At 32.2% G+C, this 27,943-nt stretch overlaps 2 protein-coding genes across 4 annotated transcripts in view; one reads left to right on the top strand and one right to left on the bottom strand.

Moving 5' to 3' along the window:
* The first annotated feature begins 766 nt into the window (after nucleotides 1–766).
* On the top strand, nucleotides 767–12,304 carry LOC131853996 (zinc finger CCCH domain-containing protein 11A-like). Its single transcript, XM_059205117.1, has 7 exons — nucleotides 767–940; nucleotides 1,189–1,269; nucleotides 3,382–3,501; nucleotides 4,449–4,586; nucleotides 5,217–5,367; nucleotides 6,293–6,457; nucleotides 10,927–12,304. The coding sequence occupies exons 2-7, from the start codon at nucleotides 1,210–1,212 to the stop codon at nucleotides 11,955–11,957; spliced, it is 1,665 nt and encodes a 554-aa protein (XP_059061100.1). The 5' UTR covers nucleotides 767–940; nucleotides 1,189–1,209; the 3' UTR covers nucleotides 11,958–12,304.
* A 2,262-nt stretch (nucleotides 12,305–14,566) lies between these two features.
* Nucleotides 14,567–27,943, bottom strand: part of LOC131853900 (paired box protein Pax-6-like) — a 59,452-nt gene continuing 46,075 nt past the window's right edge. For all 3 annotated transcript variants that reach the window (XM_059204980.1, XM_059204981.1, XM_059204982.1), the window contains exons 6-10: nucleotides 18,517–18,693; nucleotides 18,041–18,123; nucleotides 17,038–17,213; nucleotides 15,614–15,801; nucleotides 14,567–14,867 (exon numbers count right to left, since the gene is read on the bottom strand). In XM_059204980.1, the coding sequence (XP_059060963.1) occupies nucleotides 14,779–14,867; nucleotides 15,614–15,801; nucleotides 17,038–17,213; nucleotides 18,041–18,123; nucleotides 18,517–18,693 (713 nt within the window). In that variant the 3' untranslated portion in view covers nucleotides 14,567–14,778. The remainder of the gene's footprint in view (nucleotides 14,868–15,613; nucleotides 15,802–17,037; nucleotides 17,214–18,040; nucleotides 18,124–18,516; nucleotides 18,694–27,943) is intronic.

Genomic DNA, 27,943 nt, shown 5'->3' with positions numbered 1-27,943 from the left:
ACGATAAAGAAAGATATACAAACATTTAGAATTTTTCCTAATTGTTAATTCATCATCATCATCATCATCGCAGCCCGGAAGACGTCCACTGCTGGACATAGGCCTCCCCCAAAGATCACGACGATCGGTCCTGCGGTGCTCGCATCCAATGCCTTCCAGCGATCTTAACCAGATCGTCGGTCCACCTTGCTGGAGGCCTTCCCACGCTGCGTCTTCCGGTCCGTGGTCACCACTCGAGGACAATTTTTAATTAATTTATATAAATCCCACGTACCCTACAGTTTCCTGGCACACCATTAATATCTATCCAAGTATCTAATACGTAACCAGCACAAGAAGCTTAAAAAAAGTACACTCAACATTGACCCATTCAGAAAGAGAAACACTACTTGGTGCGTTGTTTCATGTATTTATATTATTAAATCCATAGTCTATAATGCTCTATGGTAATTATTCGTTTCTTCGATTCAACAAATTCTATTAGTTTTCTATCTCAGTATTGCTACTAATTTAATTTTACCACTAAAATAGGTCCACAAGTTTATTGATGATAATGATGAATTTTAAGGGGAAGTAAAGAACAAATTTCTACGAAAGCTACAAATACTGTATTCGATTATTTACTATTTAAATATGGTATATTATAATATGAAACTTAACAAATAGAAGTTTCATAAATCTAGCTACTGATAAATGTTTCAGGAGCACTGAATGCTTCAACCTCAACTACTGAGCTCGTTTATTTTTTGTTGGCAACACTTCAACAAAAACCATAAACCAAAACCGACCAAACGAAATGAAAGTTCACCACCGCCACATGTCCGCCATATCTACTACATCTTCTTTCCAATAGTGACATTCGTATTATTTTGTGTTTATACCTCTGTTGCGTAAATATTTGTTGTATAATTTAATTATTCTTTAGTTTATTTGCTAGACGGTGAGTAAATTAATTAACCAAATTTTGACATATCAATACTTTTTAATTGGAAATTTGTTTCGCCGCGACGTGCATTTATATTGTCAAATGTAAAATTTTTAATCTTAGAGTTCTCTTAAACTATCTGTTTTTTATTTTTATTATTATGGTAACTAAAACATTTTTGTAGAATTTGCCATGCTTTCTTTGTAATGAATTGTTTAAATGTCGTACCGTTTTTAACTACTTAAAATTGTCCTGATTTACAGGCCCTGGCGGCGGAAAACACCATGGAATCCCCAAGAAAATTTAACGATTGTTATTTCTACTATTATTCTACATGCACTAAGGTGAGCGATTACTTACAATAATTCTTAAAGACAGCATGGTATTTATAAATCTGTGTTTTAAAACCTACATTTTTATTAAATATGCTTGCAATAAGCAAGCATATTTATTATGAAACCCTTGCACTATATTGGATGTCTTTAGATTTTTACTTAGTATATTATTAAACCGTTTTTGTCAAATATAATGACTTACAAATAACCCTACTTTTTATTTTGTCTTTTCAAATGTTTATATTATGTGGACACTGCTCCATGTAAATTGTAGTGTCATGAATGTAACCCAATATAGTTTAATTTTTTGTAGGAAGAATTCAATATTTCTTATACAATCGGACTATAATTATTACTTTTACTATTAAAAATTGTCTTACTAAATATTAAATTATTTCAATAAAGCATTGTTTATATGTAAATAGTTTGGTATTGAGGTGATGGAAGATTTGTTACATATTATGTAGTAACTTGATAACTAAACATTGATATCTATTTCAAATATTGCTACCAAAATATTGACTACTCTGTATCTTAATATTCGTAAAAAGAAAAAAAAGAGATATATACTATAATATCCCAAATGTAGTAGTACTACAATTATCAACAGCATGATGAATGCAATATTTTTCACATGTAAATAACATTTTACTGTGTGTGTTTGAATAAAATTCTGGTAATGAGCCTACTGCTATCTAATTAAATTCTTTAGATAAAAAATGATACTTAGGTTGATGATTAATTTAAAAATTATATTAATAATTAACCTATTTAAACTTGTAAATAGAGGATAATGCTCTTCATGTATACATGAAGAGCATTATCACTGCATTTAGCATTATCACAAGACCAGTCTGTGTGCCATCTTATTAAAAAAATGTATATCTGACTGCTAACTGAGGAACCAAAAAGGGTGTGTTTGATTGGAAGCATAGTGTTCTTTAGTCTCTGCTCCACCAATGAAAGATAAATGTTGTAATATATGTTAAAACTTGGTGATGGTCTTGCAAAAACAAACATAAAGAGTGAAATATAACTTGTGGATTTTGATGTTTTTACAATCTAAACTCGAGTTCAATTTACACTGTGTGAATGATTTGCTACAATGTAAATTTATATTAACTTAATACAGCACTGTCTATTAGTTATTTTTAGTTTAGACTGTTTTCCAACCACCAGTGTCAGTAAAGCTTACCCAGCCGACATACTGCATAGTGACTTGTTCATCATAATAAATTTCTCAACCAACTTTTTTTTTCAACCTCATATATACCCCACAATACATATTGAAAACCTCATATTTCAATATGTCATACAACTCATTGTGCATTTGGTATTAGCCTCCAGTTCTCTCCATTGAGCTCTGTCTTCCACAACCCTATTCCAGAAAGGTCAAACAGAAATTCAATTAAAACTTTAATCATTTTTATGTTTATTATTATGACTAAAGTGTTTGTTTTGTTATGACTGCAACATTTTGGTTGAGTTGTAGTAAATCTAGCTTTATCATGAATGAAAGTGTAAAGTGTTTGTATATAGTTAGTCATTATTCTCAGTTTCAAGATCAAGGTTATCTGATAGGTCAATGCTCGAATGAATCAGAGAATAACATTTAATTAAAACTTGATAACTAATAAAAATAGGACATAAACATGAAAGGCATCCTGTTTACTATTGTACTTTTATGACATTTTCTCCGTTTCTCCAATTTTTTTTTATTTGAAATAAAGTGATTAATTACTCTTGGTACATCTTGCAGTTTATTTTTTGTTGGTATTTAAATAAGTTTCCTGACTAAATAATTTTCCTAAACATTTTTTAATAAACACATTGCATCTCTGTCCTGTCTGTCCAAACACCCCTTGACTCATTCAGTAAGGCGTCTTATATTTAAAATGATCTTGTTGGGAATGTTTTAGTTTTTACAAATAGAAAGTTTAGACTGGTGAAAAATAATACTTTATAAGTTTAAATATGTATAATAATAACTGAAACGAACCACTTATACAGCCTGTAAGCATTTTTGGAGTCATTATTTATCCCACAGCTTATTTCACATTCAGATAGCTGTGCTGCAAAGTATTTTTGTTGTATGGTCCTCATTAAATAATTATTCTTCAGGGGGACAACTGTGTGTTCCGCCATGAGCCGTCAGCTCTGGGCTGCGAAACAATGTGCACTGCTTGGCAACAGGGCAAGTGTCTTGACAAACGCTGCAAACTTCGCCACATGGAACTTAGGGTATGTATGCATTCATATTTAATGTAATGTTTGTAATTTATAACTTTATCAGCTATAAAGACAATGCAAAAATGTTGTTTAATTATTGGTCAAACTGATACTAAGAAATAATGAGTTAGTGTTATGAGATCCTATTAAAATTAATAATATAAATAGTGTATAAGGAGCAAAAATTACATTTTATACAGCTTATACAAAAACATTTCACACATTTTTAATCATGTGGTTTACATTTATTTGAATAAAAGTACAACATGAAATTTCTGGAAACTGAACTCGTCATTTATAGTTTCAACACGTTGTACCTAGGGAGTAGTTAGCCTATTCATTTCTTGTCAGTATTTTCCTAAAATATATTCTGTTTAGTTTTTTTTTTGTTTTTACGGTTTTCTGTCCGCAATCAGTTTTTCCAGCTAAGGGCATTAGGAGATATGGCACAATCCAGTGAGGTGTCATCTCATTTATTTGTTTCACATGATCGCTAGAGGAGATATTTTTGTCTAGGTGTATATTTATTTGTATTTAGTAGCTTCAAAACTAGCTGGATCTAATCATTATTTATATTTTTCACAGGCTTTTTGTATATTTACAATTTCATTAATATAATAATATTTATTTATTTATTCTTTATTGAACAAAAAAAAAATTTTGTACAACAGGCGAGCTTAATGCCGTATGGCATTCTCTCCCAGTTAACCTTAGGGTATAAACAGAAAGCGTAATGGGGTATTAGCGAGAGCTGTTTTAAATTTGCTAATACATATAAATAACTATGCAAGATATATATATACATATATATATTATATAAATATACAGTAAACAAAATTATTATATACATGTATGAATAAGTAAGATATATATATCTTTATTAGACAATAAAGATATTATTATTATTATATTAATGAAATTGTCCTGAAAGTTTAATAAAAGTTCCAAATTTGTTTTAGAAAAATCGCAAGCAGATACCATGTTACTGGGAGAACCAACCTGGTGGCTGTCGCAAGAAGCACTGCCCATTTATGCACAAGAACCCAGATGCGCGCACCGACGGCATTGCGCCTAGCCAGCCCGCACCACCTGCATCGGTATGATTATATTTTGTTAGAAATTAAAAAACTGATTTATGAATAGTATACATATCAGCTTATACAACATAGCAATACTTTTTTGTGAACTTCAATCATATTGAGCTAGCTACGTTAGTTGAAAAGAACTGACAAGAAACTAACTTTCATTGCTTCTTCAATAAATTGTCCCATATTTACTATTTTTTACAATAGTAAAAAATAACCATGGACAAACAATATAGCGTTGTTATCTTGTCCTAAATGAAGCAGTTTTCATAATCAAACACGCATTCATCGCAGAGCAATGGTATGTGGTAAACCATTCATCGAACTTAAGTAACTAATATACATACATATTTAATGTTTTATTTTTATTCAATGAATATGTAATGGTAAATTCTCCTGCACTAACTGTAATATATAGTAATATGGACTTTATAATCCGCACTTCTGCCTCAACCAAAGAAGGATAATAGCATTAGGATGAAGTCAGGTGGGTTTGAATAAATTCACCAGGAATGTCAAGGAAAGAAGTCAAATTGACATGGTAGTTTACAATCAATTGCTAGGCCTATTTTGTCGTCATTAGTTCTCATTACTAATATTCCCCCCCCCACAAATGGTGAATGCGTCGTGTGTTGCCTGCAGGCCGGTCCGCAGGCGGTGGGCGGCGCGGCGGAGGTGACGGCGGAGGTGCTGGCGGGCGCTCCGCTGGCGGCCGCGCCCGCGCCCGTGCCCGTGCCCGCGCCCGCGCCCGCGCCCGCGCCTGTGCCGCTACTGTGGCCGCAGCAGAGACAAGGTAACTGATACATGTTGTCCATTCCGAACTGTATCTTATAAATATTCAAATGAAACATCTTAATAATGCAAATTAAGTTATCGATTTAATATGACGATTTGATGTGTGTTTGTCTGCTTTTTTCTGTAATTTATTACTATATTTTGACTTTTAGGATTTAGAAACATGAATCTGTTTGACATATTGCTGGACATTTTTTTTCTTTCTTTGAAGTTGGATCTTTGATACGTCTATACGATAAATATAATATTTTTCGTATCGACGTATCAAAGATCCAACTTCTTCTTAAATACAAAAATTTCATAATTGTAATTATTAATAGGTCGTTTATTATTAATTTAATAACTTTCTGTTTAAACTTGATTGGCGATATTTTCAACAAGACTACTCAAAGACTCTACAAACTACAAAACTCTTGAGTACGTCAAGAGTTTTTGTTTATTCCCATTAAAACTAAAGTTGTTTTTATTCTATAAAGCGCTATCTATAAATTACGTCATACGAATTTTACTATGATTTTAAACATTCTCATTACCTATCAAAAGCTGGTAACATTTGAACTATGCATACATCCTTCGCAATGTGACGTCGCATATTTAGCAATTTCATTAAATATATACATTAATTGTATTGTTACGCACCACCTACTATTCTCATATCTTTCCACCTAAAGATTGTCTGTAATAGATTTCTTAGCGATACCACCTTTGGTATTGGTGTATTTATTATTTTTTGTATCTGGTGCAATAACGCTTATAAGTAAAAATATAAAATAAATATTATAGAAATATTTTTTTTGTCCTCCCCATTTAACGTGTGACATAATTAATGTAATGTGCTATGAGATCTTAAAGAATGTACATAGTGGGTGTACGAGATGGCGCTGAGTATTACAATAGTAAAGTTGACGGGGCAGTGGTTCTAGACTCGGCCATCCTGGGCGTGCTGCCGTCGGCGGAGCTGCTGGGGCGGCGCGTGCTGGCGCCCCACCCGCACCCCCACGCGCACGCGCACCCGCACCCCCACGAGCCCGCGCCCAACCCCTACGCCCCCCTGCCCGTCGACCCCCTCGTCGTCAACTTCGAGGAAGGTATGAGACTCTACTGAAACTATATGTACTAAGCCCCTCCGGAGATCACACGTGCTCTCGTGTGCCACCGTTTCCCATCGACGATCCGTGTCCACTGTCTTATTGTTTGAATTTAATTTGAAAATTTATTTTTTTATGATACTAGTTAGTATTATACGGTCTTTTTTTTGAAAGTTAATTCGCATATTATTATACATTACATTCTTTTAAAAGTTAATATGCAATTTGTTGTTACTGTCGATGAGAAGCGGAGCACGCCTGCAGATATCTGCTATATAGTGTGATAGGGGCTTAAAGTTCGGTGTCATTGTAACTTTTTTAAACTCACCAGCATTGTCGAAACCGTGAAATTGATTACATTTGTAACACAAAAAGCGTAATGTTTTACACATTACGCATTTTGGTGAGGTTTAAAAATGATATTTAAGTAGCCGATAACGATTATTATTGTATGAATGCATAAGAGTTTTCAATATCCAATTTTAATACCAGAGGGTGAACTTGTATTTTGTTCCTGGACATCTTGATGTACCAATGGTGTATCTGTTTTATTTTATTAAAGTATTGAAACAATAGTTTAAGTATTGAAAACTCTGCATTCTAATTTGTCGGAGTGCATAGGGTTAAGTAATAACGATATTATATTAACACTTTGAACGCTCATTTTTTATTTTAATAACTAATGCTGTACGTTGGGGGGTTTGCAAACTTTATATATTAATGGCACTAATGTTATATTGCTATGAAATTGAGGTGATACCGTGAGTGAGTAGAAGAAGTGATGCAGGGCTGGTAACACTTGGTGTTGAATTGGAGACATATCGATTAGTTACGGAAAGTATTATTAATATGAACTAAGGAAAAATAATGTGCAGTCAAAATTATTCACTGCGCTCACGGTGGTATCTCATTGCTTAATGAATACGGGGGAAATTGTAACTAATAATACAGACTGACAAATTTAGTTGCATTACGTGCCAATTCATGGAATACATGTCATTCATTCACACGGATGTGTTAGACGACTAGTTTGATTATATTTATTTTATCACACGTTGTTTATTAGTTGTTAAGGATGTTTTTACTTATATTATACTGTCCGCCAACGCTGGGATTTTTATATACATACTTATGACGGGTTGTCATCTTTTTATTCTTTAAAACTGTTGTGTAGAAAGAGAATATTATTTAGTTTTTTTCTCCTAGTTCGTTTGGCGCGACTTAGAATATTTTTATTTTAAACATAGTATTTTGTTTTTCTCAATAGTCAATTATAATAGTATTTATTATATAGTGTTAATTGGGTTCAGTTTCATATAAGTTAAAAATAAAATAAAGAACTGAACATTTTTAATATTTTATGCATTGGAAACTGGATCCAAGGAGATGTATTTTATTTAGAATACAGGTTATGTTGCCAAACACGGCGACAGTTGGGTTGATTTAATAAGCATAGACAATGTATTATTATTTTTTATACCATAGACAATGATTAAAGAGAAAAAGCACTGAATCAGCTCGATTCATTATGCTTTTTGCCTCTGAATGATGTAAGTGTCCTTTAGAATATCTGGTTTGAATTGATGTTTTTTGAAGAAGTTATCAAGTAAAAACAGAACTTATAGAATGGAGAGTTTAGAAAACGAAATCAAATGAGTTTAGACCAAATGGTATGGTATATATATATATATGTTTATATAAATATATATGTGTGTGTGTAGTAACGTGTTATTCGTCAGCTAAAAAGATACTAAGTCGTCTGGATAAATTACCCACATTAATAAAGAATCACTCTTATGGCAGAGTATATTTCTGAACGACAAACATCATATTTAATGTAGTTGACCATAAATAATAAGAAAAATACTTTGAAACTCCAAATCAAATGTTAATTATTACTCGAAAGGTGTCTAAAGAATTAAGTATTAATTATACGGCACATGGAATTGTTAATTATAAAAACAATATTACAAAAACTTTTTAGATGTTAGGTCCAGTTATCATGTTCAATATATATTTATAACGAAATATTTAATTCAATATTTTAAATTAAATATTCTCGTTGTTCTGTAAAAGTATTAAATAAAATACGCAATTCAAATATTATAATCGAAATATCTTTTAGTCCAGATATTCTTACAGGACACAAGAACAGGGAAGATGAGTTGAAGTTGGTATTTTTATATGTGCAATAAATTAGAGAATATTATAATCTTTCATATCTTAGCTAATTAGATTCGTAAATATCCCTCGCTTTTTCATTTAATATATAACTATGTAACGATATAAATCATATATTGCATTCACATTTTCAATTCTAGTGGACAGTCCAAATGTGTTGACCGCTGTTAAAAATGTCACTGCAATATATAAAAAATAGATGTTGATATAATCTTTGTCTATGATAGAGAAGTACATAATAAATAGGTTAAATAATATAAAATATAAATAAAAATATATATACACGAATATTGTAACTCATTAATTTTAGGTGATGAAAAAATAAAAAAAAAAGCTTTATGCCTTTTAAATTGTTTGTATGTTAATACGTAGGAGGTTTTAAGGGGCTCCGGCAGTATATAATGGTAACACTGTCAGATGTCCCGAGTACTTCTATTCGCACCGTGGGAATTAGATAGAGCTAATAAAATATAAAAAATCTAGTTATAGAAGCACAGTTCAATTTGTGGTTGATTTTTATTGATACAACCACAGACAATGACAGGTTGTTGTGCTTAATATAATATAAGAGTTTCGTGCTTATTAAGACGTATTACCAAGTATGGGAGTTAAGGTAACGAGTAACCAAAATAATAGCATATAATTGCTTAGCAATTTGGGTACTTTTAATAATGCTTCCGAATACCGAGCACTTTGATATGATTAGTAAGAATGTTTAGATAAATAATTCCTGTGTTTCGAAATAGAAATATTATTCGTTTTTTTATATTTTTGCACCAAGAGTAAAGTTCCTATATTTATTACAAAACTGCAAAATATATGAACAGGACAAAACAAGCAGCAAAATTGTTAGATATTGTCTATGGTCCATGGAATGCCTAGTCATTATTTATATATACCTAAAGCTAATTATTCAATATATAAAAGTTAATAAACATTCTTTTAAGTTGCGATAGCGTAAGATACGAATACATTTTTATATAACAAAATATGTTCATTTGAAAAATAATTCTAGTTTCAATCTTTTTCTATTTAATTTGCCATAATTAGAGTAGAGCCTTGAGACGAAAATGGCTTGACTAAAATATTCATGACTTATTATGAATTAGTACAAAATCCGGTTGTTTTTACTCGAGGCAGCATACTGTCAGGCAATTATTTTTTAATTTTTTAAATACTATTGTTTTTTTTAACAAACAGCAATATATAGATTAATACGTAGTGTAATGTTAGTCTTGTCCTTTATTAGGAACTATTTATTTTTTTCTTAGATTAGTTGTTGGACTGTTAATGTTTTCTGTTAGGCAGCTTAATTAAAGCGAATTGTTTTTGAAGTCGCTTCGTTAACACGAAAGGAAAAAACTGTGGAATAATGAGAGTCGCTGGATATGACGCATCACTGCAAGTCCAAAAATATGTTGCAAAATAATATACTAGATAGTAAGTAACTATATACGATCTGTCAAACTTTTACATGTTAAGACAAATTAAAAATGGTGAAGACTTGCGGTGAGCTTTGTCAAGGATGTTAGAATTAATATTCCTTGTTAATCGATTTGTTGACGTAAAAACGGAAACCGACTTGTTAATTTGCCTTTATTTCACTTTATATGTATTACAGTCGACGTTCAAACAAATCGATTATTATTAAGGAAATTAAATTTTATAAAGTTTGTGTACGGAAATGATAAGATAAAATGAGTGATGCACTTTTGTATTTGTAAACTGTGGCGCATGACATGTGGGTCACGGGAGAATATTACATAGGCGTATTAGTACGGCCGTAATGTAGACATAGTTTGAATATAATTTAAACTGGCACGACCTCACCGCTGCATCCAAGATCTTCATGCGGAGGAGATGGCCGCGAGCGCCGGTCGCCGTGCTAGATAGAGCTGTTGATTTCTTGTTTGAATTAAAACGGGGTTGTTGTTATGTTAATCTTAGTCTTATGTTATATAAGAATTTCAATATTATAATGTTAGTAACGCGTGTGTTTAAGATTTTCTTTACTTAACTTTCAAACTGATATAGGAACTCGTATTGAACAGAATATATTTGGCTTTGTTTAATCAAATTGTGTTTAATATACCAACGAGTAAATAAAATGTTTCGTAATTATGATTTTTGTAATTATTTTTGACCGCCCACCCCGAACTTTCAGGTCGTCCTAACGAGAACACACCGCAAGTAATCGTGTCGGGTCGTTTCAAAATTAATTACGAAAATCATGAGTTTAAAGATTCGCGTTCGATCTCACTAAGCGATTACTTCGTGTGTTCTTGCAGAGTCGGACAATGAAAGCGCTCCTTCCTCAACACCCACTAAAACGGTGTCCCCGGACGACGCACAGCGAATCGCTCGCACCAAATCACAAGAGCTGCTTTTGCTTGAGAAAATACAAGCCGAGGCAGCCGCCTTCTACAGTTATGACGCGTTACCGCCCGCGGAATCTGCTAAAGAGCGCAAAATAGTGAGGACCAACTTGAATACGAAATATGATAAACTGTCACTTGACGAGATTTCAGGTAAAAAACAATCTACCGAAAGACGAAACTCGTTAGACTTCAAGGTGCTGTCTTTGGATGAAATTAGAGCTAGGAAGAAAAATGAAACGATTATACATACAACCCCTATTACTTTAAATTTGAGTCGGAAACGTAGATTATCAACGCAAGAGGCTATCACGACATCAGGCAATAAAATAATAAAAGTTGTTAGTAGTAACTCTATAGTGTATAAGAAAGTAGATAAAACCGCACCAGCCCCGTCTAGTCAATCAAAAACAGAACAGAAACAAACGGAAGAAAGTGTAAGCAGAAAGCGAACTCTTTCAGAAATCAGTGACATCTATGATATACAAGATGACGAACTAGATGATAACTTTCACGAGTTCAAAAGAATTAAAATTACCGAACAAACCTCGAAACCTAGACTTATTAGAAATAGGCATAGTACTCAAAGTAGATCAGACAATAGTGAAAGTGAAACAAATCAAACTAGTATAGGTAGTAAAGCTGACAACGATTCCGATTCAGAAGTACAAATTGTAAGCATAGAAATTAATAATAAGCACATAGATGTCAATGATTTGTCAGATAATGATGTTATAGATGTAGATTCAGCTAGAATAGGCGAGCCAGTAGACATAGTTGATTTGAGCGACGACGATCCGGAGGATGATATTACAGTATCGGATTTGGATTTCGTCAAGAATGTACCCGACGTAGTCGCTAGCTGTCACAGAAATGCAAACAAAGGAGATGGCTCTGAAAATGTGATCAGTCATATTGATGCACTTCTAAATAATGATTTATGATTTAGAAGTATTGATTTACTTTTTGAGTTAAGATGATACTGTACAAACAGATTTGTACAAGCCGTACAAATCTATACTGACAATGAGATTGTATATGCGGAATACGTAGAACTACTTTAGTAGATTTTTCATTTTATAAAGACAACAATGGTTGCAAATACTGGACCAAAAACTAGATATTCTTAGGAAACTGCACCGTGGTGCAATGTTGATTATAGCTTTAATTCCAATGATAGGATTACAAATTAATAAATACATTTGTTACAAATTAGTTATATAGAAACGCCTTAATTGTAATAGGACATATAATTATTGATTTAAAATGTTTAAAAATTTTAATGAGGTACTCTGTGCTTAAATGTTTATCTATTATTAATATTAATAAATATTATTTTTATTAATCTCGATAGTAGTTATTTCGTCATGATGTTTAAAATACTTGCCCATATCTAACGAAAAGTGCTAATAAAAACAAAGTTTTGATCCAAAAATGTATTTATATAATGTTGTTATTAAAATGTTTCATCGACATCACACAATTATTCACAATTTTATATATACCTACTTATACTATAGGTACAATTACAATCTAATAATAATAAATTCGAAAATAACGCCTCAATAATTTGAGATCAACTATAAGTGATGTGTGGATAATGGATGCCCTAGGTGACTAAGGTGAAACTGAAATGGTCAGCTACTATTGCCACTATGACTGTTTCAGTAACTAATAATAGATACATCAAAAGATTCACAATCAACGTTGGGTGGTACTTACATCAAAAGTTTATTTACAATCTCACTTAAATCCTACGAAGCCCTGTTTCTCATAAAAATGAAATGATACATAGTTAATGTGATATAATTATGCATACGATGATTTTCACTTTACCATCTATGAACATTGTTAAAGACTTTTTTTGTCGTTTTCAACAAAATTTAATTGATCAAATTTATTTTAGTAATAGAAAACATTTACAACAATTTTATACATAGCAGAGCCAGGACCTTATATTAACCTTAATCTACCACCTAAACTCGTTAGGTAATTAATTACAAAATGAAATGTAACACGTATGTTTAAATATTAAATTATTTCATTCAATATCTTACCACAAAGTCATGTGCTATACACAGTTTTAAATAATGACCTATAGCCATTACACGTGCTAAAATGTACATCCAGACAGTTTCAAAAAGACGTTAAGTGCATAAAAGCGATGTTTCAGTAAGAGATTGTTATTGTGAAAGTCTAATATATCATATACTTTTTCAGTTAAGTCGTCAAGTATATGGAAAGATAAAAGTGATGTCATAATATTTGGAATAAATGTTGCAAAGTTATTTATTGATACTGGCCACTGGATGACTATATCAATATGTTTACTTGAGACTGCTTACGTAGGTAATTATTTTCTACACAGATAATTGATTGAAATTTGCACATCCTTGATAGCCTGAGTTAGATCTATAAGAAGCTGGCTGTACTACCAATTTGAATGAAATAGTCTAATTTACACATTTACATAAGTACATAAAATACATTTTGAGCCTATACTTTGTGTTCATATCATCGTTTTGTGGCAACTAATGGATATGTTAATTCTTTATACTATAAGTGAATTAGCGACGGATTTTTTTATCGTAACTACATAAAAATTGTCTGAACAGTATCCAGAGAATCATTTTTGGCACATATTTAATTAGTCAAGTTAAAGGAGGGGTGTCTTCTATAAAGGGTCCTAGTGATACTGTTAGAAATGAAGAAGCGTAGATATACTGTTCAGACAAAATACAATTCTTCTAAATTGACAACATAACTGCCTATCTACACGATGATTGGGAATAGACTTTTATATATGTATATATTTCACTGCCAAACCGACTTAGAGATAAAAATAAATATGTAGACCTTAATATAGGAGCTCCATTTAATGATTCCGGTTCCAAACTTCCATTCAACGGTGCCGTGTTAACAAGAACTATTAATGGAACTAGAATTTATCACAATTCCATCATAATTTTTTCATTCATTATCTATACATTTAATAAAATTGGAGTGTCTGTTTGTAATATTGAAATAACCGTTTTTTACTACATGCATATGAATATAAATACGGTACATATACCAAAATAACCTTTTTTACAAGTTTTGCCTGTTTGTTCCGGCTAATCTCTGAAATGCCGGGATCGATTTTGACGGGACTTTTTTGGTTAGGTTAAGGAGTAGCCTAAGTTACTGCAACTTAGGCTACTCCTTAAACCAAAAAAAAATTATTACCGCGTGGAATTTAACTTTATTTCAGAAAAATAAAGTTAAATTCCACGCGGACGAAGTCGCGGGAACAGCTAGTCATTAATAAAATGTGTAATTGAGACAGTGTAAGCTCAATATTATCTTTGGAAACATGAAGAATAATTAAAGGTATGATTGATGGATTATTATCAATTCTATTAATGTGGCTTTTTAATTAAATAATTGTTCAGATGTAAAATATTTTGATTCTACTTTAATTATTTCTATTGGTTGGTTCTTTCCAAAATTCATGTTTTCATCTATTGCGTCAAATTCTACTCAGAGATTTTTATAGGCATAAAGTATTATATTTTGTGGAGTTTATTTTAACGCAAGTAGGTAGGTGTAGATCTTATATCATCATATTTATTTCAACGCTTGATTAAAACAATACTGACATATTAAAAATTACAATCCAGTAATAATTATTTTATAATTTTACCAGAAAAACTTTGGACAATTCTGTTGATGTTGATATATTTTATAATGGGTGCGAGTGTAAAAACCAAGTTAGTTCCACCAGGGTCACTGCAGCCGCGACCAGTACTGCTGCGAGTCTTGGCCGGGCACAGCCAGCGGTACCGACACACCGGCGCCAAGTAAACCGCCAAGTTCTGTAATTGAGATAAAGATTTTTTTATATAATTGGACTCACAAACAAGCTTACGGATCAACTAAAGGTTAGCGGTTAACCTCGCCCAAATGTATACATGAATTGACTACGGAGTGACATTCTAGAGGTCTAAGATGTGATGCCTCTTATCCTGTAATTACACTGTCTAACCTGACTACAACCGAAACATAACTAAACGAAAAGCAATTACAAATAATTACGATTATTCAATTGTCCATAGATTATGTCACACGTTGTAAGGCAGGGAGGTCGACAAATAGTGACAAGGGAAGGGTCTTAAATTTTGTGACACATTCCCATTTTAAAGTATGAGTATATTTAAGTATTAGGTATGTCACGAAACTTAAATATTTTATCTTATAAATATTAACAAAATATTAAAATTATTTTGTTGACTAGTGACTCGGACTCGGTGATACGTCGTTGTATAGTGTAGTTTCATTTTCATTATATACGTATGTCTATCGATCTCTTGGTAAATCCATCCAATCATTCATAAGGGGTATATTAAGGTTTCATAAGTGTCGGCAACAGATACGTGACATTGTATTTACGGACCCTGGTAGTTCAGGCGTCCGTAGGCTTTACTATCAGACGGGGCGTATGCTTGATTGCCAATACTGTGATATAAAATAAAATACCACAGATATCACGTATAAACATAATCAGCACCATGAACATGACATCTTGTCCTAGTTATAATATGAAAATATATGTTTTTCTAACCTGGAGGCGGTGATGATGCTTCATGCTGGTAACCATGGTGATTAACATAGGGATGTGGGGGTTGTCTGTACCCCAGCTCGTAGCGAGGGTATCCCAAAAATCCTCCTTTACATAGTTCAGAATCCGTGCTCTCGCATACTGGGGCCTCCGACACCATACCACCGCCGTATCCCATAGGTGTAAGCGGACTAAAAAGAAAATATCGTTAATAGATTCTCTAGATTCTAATCAGAGGTAAACTACTGTATTCAAGTACACTGCTGCCGTAAAGCCATTTGCTTTGCAAGTTATTTTAACTTATTTAAGCTATAGATGTGTGGAGCATCCTGGCAACAACTAGATATACACATTTAATTAAAAGTTGTGTCATTAAAATTAAAGAATTTGCAATTATTAATTCAGGTTTGAAAAATTGGAAATGGGAAACTCCCTTCATGACCATAGCGTCGTGATATCTGTTACGTTCATGAGTGTGTATAGAATATAGATCATATATATAGAATCTATATATGTGTCTATATTATAGACACATATATAGATTCTATACACATGATAATAATATCAGATCACGCGATAGTTGCTACTTTTCTTGAGATGGTTATTGGCTTGTAAACCAGTCTAGTTAATTACTTAAAATATTGGATACAGTCTGATTCTATTCCAGCTGTGGCAGAACATTCTATAATGTACTGCTATTAAGTATATTTGGTCGTATGCATTGATAATAATGTTGCAAGATCGTGATGCTTAGAACAAGACTATTTACCAAATTAATATAATGTTATAAATCGTCTCAGTTCTTTGGGTATTTATTGCGTTACACTCCTCCAAATCCTCAATTTAATGTGAACAAATAAAACCATTGCTAGCAATGTACCATATCATGTTGAACTTCACGCCTTTCCCCCTTTAAATCATTGTGATGAATTCCTGGTGGATTTGCCACTATGGTCTAACTGACCTAACTCATCTCATCATATTTACTGGTGCCCCGCTAGCGTATATCGTTGCACTAACGGATACACCATTCCATTATCATCTATTAAAAAAAAACACCCTCAAATATTTGTTCTCCCCAAATTTTCTACAAAGGATCTAAAGCTTCTTAAGCGATTATTCCAAACTTGATCTGATGATAAATGAATATGGAGCACAAGATACCTGTATGTGGGGGAAGGGGATTGTTAGTAATGTGGACTGATGACCCCATTGCTAGCAATGTACTACGTCAGGTTGACCTCCACTTGGTTCCCCCTGGAAACCATCGTGATAAATTCCTGGTGAATTTGTTACGATGGGCTAACTGACCTGACATCATGTTCATCCTATCATCCTCCACTGGGGCCCCGCCAGCGTAAACCGTTAGCGCAGGCGGGTGCACCATTCCATTATAATCCATAAAAAAAATAAAAAAAAAAAGATACCTGTATGCGTCGACGTTAAGCGGCGGCTGGTAGGGCTGATGGGGGTTGTGAGGCGGGTGTGCGGGCGGCGGCGGGTGGGGAGGCGCGGGCGGCGCGTACGCACACTCCGGGCTGCGCCGCTGCGACCGGATCTTCTCCTCGCGCCGCCACTTCGCGCGCCGATTCGAGAACCACACCTTAACGTCGGATTAGGTTAACACGACGCGCGGCCACTACGCGCTAAACATCTACGCTCTTAGCTCTTCAAAAAGGTGATTTACAATGTAGGTAGTGAATTACCGCGTAATTCGACATGACATTTCAGACCTTTAGAATGGCAACGGATGAGAGATACGACATATTATTAGAATAACCGTTATCTTTTTATCGTCATCGTCGTCATCCAATTATATTTAAAAAAAATCTACTGTTTTTTTGGTATTTGGATGATTTATTTTATATTAATTTGGGGGTAAATGAGCTAGTGTACCCATACTCCGGCATTGCGTATCTACCAATCCTTTGGAATGGCAACGCATGAGGCGGCCACTACACGCTACACATCTACATTTACATATATCTAGGCTCATAGCTGATCAAAAATATGATACACAATATTAGAGAGTGACATTACAGGGTACGGAGCCATGACATTGCAGTCCTTTGGAATGGCCACGAGATACTGAGGTACCGAGGTCGTCACGTTTATCCGCACTGTAGTAAAATGGCCGTAAACTTTTTACCATTCCAATTATTGTTTTTGCGGTTGAGTACACTGTCAGATTTTTTAATGTTTGTCGATCAATCTCCGTGTAATATAAACAGTTAGGTATATTCATTAATCTGTATTTATTGTCAGTTCTATTGAAATTGTTCATTTATATGTACCTACTTAGTATAGGTACAAGTACCTAGTTAGGCGAAATATATTTGGAAGAAATGTTCAAATTTAATAAATATATTTGTTAGTTGTCTAGTATGTATTGTATAATTATTAGATAATAATAATAGTTAGTAAGCTCACCTGTATTCTAGCTTCTGGTAGTCCAATTTTCGCTGCAAGCCTCTCTCGAGCGAACACGTCAGGGTAGTGAGTTCTTTCAAATTCTGAAAATATGATTTCTAGATGATTATACCTAATTATGAATTGCAAATAGATTTATGAAGATTTTATAATATATTAAAGTTCAGATTTGCATGTTATCTACATTAATAAATAGTTTTTTAATAGTCTAGTGGTTTATTATCTACCCAAAATGTCGTGAGTTTGAATCTGGCCGACATCAAAAAATAAACCGACATTTGTGATGAAACATAACAGCAATAATAAACTAAAATTAATCGGAGTGACAGTGGTAGGTTCCCTAGGCAGTTACTTTGTTTTCAAATGAAATAACTCAACAAAACGCGTGCATATCAAGAATTCACCACGAGACGATGCTTCTGACCATCCTATAAGAAATTATAGTCATGAAGATATGTTATATAATTATTATTAACCTCGTTCCAAACTGTCGATCTGTTCGTTGGTGAAGCTGGTCCGGTTGCGCTGCAGTTTCCGTTTGAGCCTCAGCCTTGCGGCGTCGTCGTCAGCGCCACTAGAGCCCGCGTTAGAATTGTCGCCGGAACCAGTCTCGTCCGAATGTAAACCTTCCAGTCCCTCTAGAGGTTCGTCACCTGTAAACAAATGCAAATAAATAATCCTGGAGGTGTCTCAAAGCGACATCGAGCTGTCTGTTGTTAGTGATTAGTGTCGTAGTAATTTCTGGTCTGGTAAATTTGCTACTATGGGCTAACTGAACAGACTTTAGACACATCTTATCTTCCTCCAATGGTGCCCCGTCAGATCATAATTATACCATTAGCGCATATGGGTACACTATTCTGTATTTGTTCATTTTAAAAAAAGCGCTATTTAGCCCCTAGACTGTAAATACATCCAGCCCCTAGACTATAAATGATCAATTAAATTAATTCAATTACTCTAGACATGATATTTTTAGTGTTTATTACAAACGCTTGTTAGTCATCATTTCAAACTTTTTAAATTTGAGTATTCATAAATATATATAATTCCTCTTATAATTTTAGTATAGAAAATCTCGTAAATGTAATGTTTCTATTTACGCGGATCGAACCCGCGACAATCAAAAGATGAAGTTACGCTATACCGCTAGATATCTGAGTTGGTTATATTTTGTAAATCGTATTTTGTGGAACAAAATCTTCAATTATTCTATTCTATACATTGGGTACAGAAATGTTTGGTTCAGTTCTAAGTAAGACAACAAATAGCTACTTAATCAAAGTGATTCCGTTACTCAGTTAAGCAAAGTTGCGACCGCCAAGTGAGCTCAAGTAATAATTAATTCCCCAAACAAGAGCCGATAACAGTTGAATTTATTCGAGTTAGCCGATTTTAATCTGTGGAAGGTGGCCGTTTGTTACGTTGTGACGCCATTCGTTACCAGTTGGGGAGTATTCAATTGTGAAGCTCTGATTAGGCAAAAGTAAGTTATTAGACAATTATATTCGCGGTGTTACAATAGTGGTGAAGTTACCTATCGGAGAACTCTATGGGTTTTTTAATATTATTAAACAGTTCGAATAACATTTTTTAACGGACTGTTTAAAGTAGATTCTCAATTATGACAATAATAGAATATTATTTTTACTACGTTACCTACGTTATTATTTATAAAACCGTAAATTTGATACTTTTTCCATATGTATTGAAAAAACTTACAATTACGTCGATCATATTGATCCAATATCTACTAATTTTGTTACCTAATATTATAAATTCTATGATGAAGACAACAAAACCAAAACTTTCTAGGATTTTTTCATAAACATTTACTTATATGCTATTTTTTACTAAATGCGTAAGTATAGTAGAAATTTAAATATTTCAGTTATTAAAACATATTGAAAATTAGTATAGTGCCAAATGAGCAAATTAGGTCATTAAGAATCTTTCCTTCATCTTAATATGGGAATTGAAGCAGCATTATTTTACGGCAGGGCTTTACGTCAATTCCGGTAAGCCTTATAAGTTAGTAAGCACACCTCCCAAGTAGGTACCAAACACACCTATGCTTTCAAACAACTCTTAACTCTATACACTTTGACGGTAGATATGAAATCCATCATAGACAGAAATTCTACGAGAAACTTCTTATACGCCTCAACTGCTATCGTACATAGCGTATCCATGGCTCCCAAATCTATTCTTATATCTATCCTGACTTTGATTTGAACTGAACATAAAATTAACCTATAATAAAAATCATCTTTTTGAATACGTTAATTTGTGTATTTGCATTTATACGCTATGCTTGAATATGATTTTGCTGATTTTAAATATCGTGATTTTACGAAAAGACCCAAAACTTATTTTTTAATAATATTTAGTGTTTGAACTTTACAATTGTTACTAATCAAACTAGGCGATTATTATAAACTAGTTTTGCCCGCAAAGTCGCTCGCGTTAAGCTATGCCCTTTCTTCGCTAAGGGCAGATTTACGAAAAATCATGAAATACGTATTACTTATTTGTTTTTAGGAGTTTTAAGACGAATGTTTAATGATCTCGGTAGTATATCGGTTTAACACACCGTTTACTTCTTATGGCTTATGGGTTCGATTCCTCACGCTTTTGTATTCATGATCATGATTATTGTATTGGTCTGGGTGATTTCTATGTATATTATGTATATACAAAAAAAAAGTATTTATATCAGTTTATACAATCTGGTTTGGGACTAGATGGCTCCGTGTGGATTGTCCAGGGTTAAAAGAAACTTGTTCTCCCGTTAATAGTCCTTTGAGGAATTGATTACGAAAAATCCTTTCTCATCCTCGTCTGTCTTGAAAACGGCACGTGTGAAAAATATCAGCTTTCTAGGTTCAAGAGTTTAGCCTGGGCTTTTATGAGTCAGTGAATCAAGCCTTATATATATTTTTATTATTATTCAATACACTTATCTTCTTATAACGAGTGATGAAACTACTTATATATAACTTTCGTCAAAATATAAAGTAAAATAAGTTTTTACTCTTTAATATAATGTATATATATACTTACTACACAAAAGTGCTGCAAGTTCAGTTACTGTATTCAAAACTACAATTTTAAGTGTAGTCGTAACTTGGATTCGTAAATACACCAGTTCTATACATGAGTGATATTTATGAGACACTTGGAAAATCAATAGGTACCTATTATGTAGTTGCTAGGTATTCAAGCAAATATTGAGCTTGGCTGATAAATGGCATTTTTTTGCAAATTAGAAAGTTAACTGATATATTCTTTAAACGCGCTTGATAATATGTATTTCTACATTAATATTGTTAATCCTGAAGTTCTCAATATTAATTATGAATAATGTCAAAAATACCAAGTACATATCTATTAAAGAAAAAACTGTAAAGACGCACTTAGCGTGGTTAATAATTACACTTTCAATCTTAATAGCTTAAGTTATCATCATGTTTAAATTACTACAGGTTTACTAGTAAGTTACTTTTTATTTGGCTAATCATGGTCAAACCGAAAACGTAACGGGTAAGTTTTATATAATTTAAATTAAAATCATATGTCTTTCAGCGCGCTCTACCTTTTACATAAATATCCATACACACAAAACTGTAACTAATAAGCTGTGTATACATTTATAAAGTCCCATAGTAACGTTTTTCTTATATATGTATCTTTCACGTATTTGGTTGGAAGGAACTTCATATTTGTCTGTACGTTTATGCGATTTAATTTGCGATCATAAAATATATTAAGTCTGTTTACTTTACTTACAAACAATAGTTGTAATATAACATTGAATATTGTAATACAATACTAATTTATCATAACCAGCTAATATTATTACTAAAACGACCCACCGCATTCACTAGCGATTGCTTATTACATCAACAAATCTAGTTGCGCAGGAAACCTAAACTCTGCGAATAAATTAAACTCAAGTGTCAAGATCTCACAGTCGCTGTCTCCAGGCGGGACGTGAGGTCTGGGGGCTGGGGTGTGCTGGTGGTGCCCAGGGGGCGCCGGGGGGGGTGAGGGGGTTACCGTAACGTGGGCGTTCATGCAGAAACTGACGATAACGGCACGGCCTAACACGTAACCCTGCACGTTACGGACTCAGATAGCGATATTGCCTAAAAATGTGTGCCCAATAATGGAGTGCCATTTTGACAAGGTGCACTTTAGTTATCCGCTTAAAGTTACCTGTCTGATAAAGCTATTATGGGAATTAATGTAGGGGAAAATACTTTTGTAGGTTCATGTTTTTCTTGTGCCGAAGTATTCCTTTGAAATACTAGTTAATAGGTAGATTTATAGTACGTAACTGTGATTTATTTTGTACCATCAAATGCAACTAAGTCTTACTGCTAGGTTCAGGTCGTCGTAGGTAAGTACTACTATTCATATGCCAGTAAATTGGCTAAATTCTGCAATGGCCAGATTACATTCCACAATCTCTTCTATTTTATGAGATGAAAATGTTGGATATAAAACTCTTTTGTATTATTGACATATATTATTGTATATAAAAAAAGAGAAAACATATTAATTAAAAGACGACTGCTAATATAATGGTGCTTCCTTATTTGCCCTCTGCATAAATAAAATCCCAATAGAAAATAAGTTCTTATAAAACATATGTATTTAAGAACATAGAAATTAATAATATGAAAAATGTATTATTTTTATGATCGGTAATGTTAATAAATACTTGTACAGTTATAGTAACTGGTATTTTATTTGAGAGTTTCGAATTTATACTGTTTGTATTCATGTGGGAATTTTTAGCTGTAAAAATAAACTGTACCGAGTAGTGGTACTCGGAGATAGCATACGATTCAATTAGTAAAGAACATTTTAAAAAAGGGTTTAGTAGTTACAGACAGTTTAATTTCGTACGTGGCAACTATGAAAATAGTAATAAATTATTAATATTAATATCACGAAAGAAAAATTTGACAGTTTTATGTGATACCTACCACTATGACTATGATAATAAAACTGTAAAATCGTTATAGGATGCACAAGTTATGAATAAAGAAAAATTGGAAAGTTTTATGTCATAGTACATAAGCTAATAATGATAAATGAATAATGATAAATGAATAAAGAATAATAAAATTAATAGAGAAAAATACATAAAAAGAACGACCGCGTTCAAGTTATTACATAGTCTACGCTAAGAGCTCTCTACTCTACGAGGTGTCTACGATTCGTAGACCTCGTAGCTAATGTGTAGTTCGTAGACAGCGTTTACTGTATTATACTTTTTTGTCTACACTTTATAAAATCGTATTTTATTCTACTTTTGTTGTTACTTTTACTCTTTAGTCATAGAATAAATACTGGTTTTGAATTGAGTAAAATTGTATCATTCGTTATTATTTTGAATGAATAGCCTTAATATCGTAATGGTTTTTAACAATTCTTTTAAACCGAATATGCTAATTGAACTGGATTGTAGGTGAAACAAAATTGTAACAAAAATGTATGTGCCTATGTCTTATACCTTAATAAATAACTTTGAATATAATAAGTTTGCTCTGAATACTTATTTATTAAAGCAGTGCCACCTACTAGACCGAATTGAGTTTTCAAATATCCAAGAATCCAGTAAAACATACACATAAAATTTCATACAAATCGGAGGAGATGTAAACACAACTACAGAAGAATTATATATAGGTATATATTTTCGTTTCACTGATACATAATCTAACGTAATATTATTTTGTTAACTTATTGTTTCTAACTATACTTACTGAGATTCAGATTTTAATAGCATTATTATAAAATATACTATAGGTACATTTTTAAAGTAAATATATAAATAAAAGATATCGCTCCACACGAAAGTATATGAAAATCGACGTTCAAAATTTTCTGCTCAAAAGAGAATCAGTAAAATATTGTGATATTTTGAAGCCAAACAAGTTACGTAGTAAGGGCGGATCTGAGCGGTTTCAGTGTTTTTACAGCGCAGCCACAGGCCGCCGTAAATAGTATTTTCTGCTACGACATGCTCAATGTAAAATATATTGTAAAAAATTGTTTAAATAATTTATTATAATTTTGTATAAAATTCTGATTGTGATCAAATTGTTCACGCTAAAAATACTAGTTCGTTAGTAGGAATATGCTTATTGATTAATATGTATTTAATCCTCACCTCATCTAAGTTATGCTAAATTAGGTAATAGGTAAAAACCAATATTGAAATAAATTTATGCTACTCGAACATAATCTTATATTTTATTTAAATTACAATATTAAAATGGATAATAGAGTAATAAATAAATTTATTAGACCGAAAATAATTTGTGTGTGTGTATGTGTTTATTTATACAAATAGTAAGTATACAATACCTAATATGTAATCATATATATACAAGCATACACAAATATAGCACTAAAATAAATCTGTTTCTTTGGGAAGTTTTTTTAATATGAAATTTAATGGAATACCACCCACATCTATCATACTTTATACCTTAATTTAATCTGTTCTAACTGACGTAAACAGGAATGAATAATTAATAATTTCTTAAGCCGATATGTTAAAGAAAGAAGCAAGAAAACTCATTATAAACCCATCTTTATTTACAGCAGAATTTCCTACATTAACTTTTCGTGTTACCATAACTAATATGACATCTCGAAATAAACTTCCAAAATAACTACAGCACTGTCCGTCTGTACATGTATTTTATGCTTTAACACCACGGTATGGAGTTGAATTTGGCGGTGCAAGTACGCTGGTAAAATAAAGTTTGTGATACAAGCCCATCTGTCAGGCGAGAGGGAACATTAATGTTTCATGATGTCGCGTGTACAGATCCATATCAGATAATAGACATGTCTGTATCTCATATTTACCGTCACTCAATGTCTACTGGGAGGAGCTTACGTGGAAATAAACCAGAGTTTGAAAAGAATTTTTAAAATACCAAATGAACTCATATTAGTTAGACTTTCTGTGAATTTTATTTAAATGAATGCCATATTTACCTAGTAATTATTTGTAATTGTATGTGTAGATAATAATAATCTAGACCAGTATGTATTCACTTCATTTCTCTGATATTGATATACAGTAGTTAGGTTTAAATACGTATAGATATATGTAATCATTAAGTTACTGATACACGTATGAGAGACTATGTTCATCAAAATGCCAGATCTCGTGTACAGATATGTTTTGAAACGAATAATTTAGTGGTAATTTAGATGTTAGAGTATTACATGACATACAAGATTTATTATTTTATTAATAGTTATATCTGTTAACAGTAGGTTTACTGGTAAAACTTAGTTTCTTGCTTAGCTTGATAATATAATATAAAATCATTAGGGAAGAAACTCTATCTATTGCCAATTAATATCATCATAAACAGCTCACTCCAAATCTAAAATAAAAAAATTTACTGTCGAATTATTTATTATTATTGAATTAATTTTAAATTAGTTGAATATAAATGTGATATTAACATTTGTTAAGTAGGTACGTATCAATCCATATCCGATGTACAGTCACGTTTAAATTTTATCCTATTCGTAACAGTATCAACATAAAGAAAAAATATTCACAGAACTCGTACTTACTTATAGATATATATTTACATGCATACGACTTCATAGTTATGTTGACTTCATTTTCCCATAAGTAGGCAAGATGGCGGATTAACCATGAACAAAACCCTAAGGCGGCTTATCGCAAAAATGTCGTCAGTATGACATGTATCCCATTCGTTGAGATATTCCCCTGCCATTTTCAACGACTAGGGAGTGGATGTTTTGTTTTTATCATAATATCAACATAGTTATAAAATATAATACATTTCTGTATGCCTGTTTTACTTACAACTACTAGTATGAAAAAACTGGCTAACGTCTGTTTATCAGTGATAGGTTGTTTTTTTTTGTATAATTAAAATTATTTTCAGCCGAATTAATTTATTAAACGAATTTTCTTGAATAAGCTTCAGTTTACTCGAATATATAGTCAAATATTTCCGAATTTTAATATCCCATCAGAGGTACCTACTGCAACGAAGTATAATACCTACATTGCCCGATTTCCAAAACACAGGGTAAACCATTTTGAAGGTATTGATCTTCAAAACTTGAGTAATTAGCTGGTATCACAGAGTGTGCTGTAATTAATTCGATGTAAATTAATATTCCTAAGTAGGTTCTTATAGTAAAAGTAACAATATAATAAAATAGGCCACGATAATTAATTAATATTCATTAAAAAAGTAAATTTTAGAATACCTACCTGTAATATTGCTGGAAGACTGCACTCGTAAATCATTGCTGCACCATATCTGGTGTATTTTCGCAGCAATGGTTCAAATAGTATTATTATTATTTTTCGTTTTACTATTATTAACTTTCAGAAAATTGTTACTAACAAAAGTAGCAATATGGCCTAAAACAAAATAAATAAATAACTACTTATATTCCAAAAATAAACATTATTCGATTACCTCTAAATACTTATTCGAAAATCTAGTCTTCAGAAGTTAAAGAAAGTCGTGTTGTGCGACAATTTATTTAAAACAAAGATTTATTACAACAGGTTTTGTATGAATAATGGCGGATCGCGAGTCTAGTCACGCGTCGGCCATTTTAACATAAACGGCGGGAAAGGACCTGAACGCCCGCAGGAGAATATCTCCCGTTAAAGATACGATATTGATAAAGTAAGAATGTTCAATGGAACTTATTATAAAACCACGGAGCTGTTTTAACATTATTTTGTAGTTTGTGTTACTTATAGTAAATTCGACGAAAATTTTTCTACAATTGTTTTAATTTTTTAAGTAATTATTATAATTTAAATAATATTTATAAAGCTTATTTAATGTACAATATATAAATATTTGTAGGTTAATCTCATTATGTTCTTATTCTGTATAAATTATGGGTTTTTGTTTGTTTAAATGACTTTATTGAATTAAATTTATAAATAAATACAAAAATATCTTGTAATATACAGTATTAATAAAAATAAATATGTTACCCTAGGACTATATCTTTTTGAACTTTTGACATATAGGTGGAACAAGTTATTACAATGATATTTAAAATATATAGGTATACCTAGTAGGTATAATACGCAGTTTAAAAATGTTTGTCTTGCAATTATAATATTTTCCGAAAACAGGTATTTCGAAATTATATACTTGAATGATATTTAAGTAATTTTAATTAATTCGTGAATAAATAATAGTATCCGGAGATACAACAATAATGTTTTCTAACAAAATAGTGACGGGGTACCTACGTTATAAGTATTTGCGTACTGAGTATTTAACCTAGTCTTGCTAATAGACGACACTAATAGGTATTGGATGAGTTGGATCTCTTATTGGATGAGTTGGATCTCTTATTGGGTGAGTTGGTTCTCTTGTTAGATTTTTCTGACAGTTTCAAGATAAAATCTTTTACTGGCAGTTCTTTTTCAACAGTATATAATTTTTTAAGATGCATTTTAAGTGAAGAATTATAACTTATGTTAATTGCTTTGCTGTGGCACTAGGTATAACGTAATTATATTGATATAGTAATATAATAATAGGTATAAGGCGGATTTGACATTCAGCGGAGTAGACGACAAGACAACCTTGAGCGGTGCTGTTTTGGCGTCAGAATATTAAAACAATAATTTAAACAGAAGTTGTTAGGTACACAACCAATATATAAAATAAACATTATACAATCTAAAATCACTATAGAAGTTATTTTATACATATAGCTATTTATATATATATATAAATATATAATATTTAACACACACAAATAGATACTGAGATATACTTTGTAAAGTCCTTTGTGTGGTTATCTCAGAGCCTATACGCCTAGCTAGCCGAGCCTAGCCTCACG

This window comes from Achroia grisella, unplaced genomic scaffold, assembly GCF_030625045.1.
Source record: "Achroia grisella isolate CSIRO2021 unplaced genomic scaffold, CSIRO_AGI_Agris_v1 utg918, whole genome shotgun sequence".
NCBI lineage: Eukaryota > Metazoa > Arthropoda > Insecta > Lepidoptera > Pyralidae > Achroia > Achroia grisella.
This window is presented reverse-complemented; position numbering and strand designations above follow the sequence as displayed.

Coding starts and splice junctions, on each gene's coding strand:
- LOC131853996 (XM_059205117.1), top strand. CDS start 1,210: ATGGAATCCCCAAGAAAATTTAACGATTGTTATTTCTACTATTATTCT. Junction 4,587..5,216: donor AGCCCGCACCACCTGCATCG/GTATGATTATAT, acceptor TGTTGCCTGCAG/GCCGGTCCGCAGGCGGTGGG. Junction 5,368..6,292: donor GTGGCCGCAGCAGAGACAAG/GTAACTGATACA, acceptor CAGTGGTTCTAG/ACTCGGCCATCCTGGGCGTG.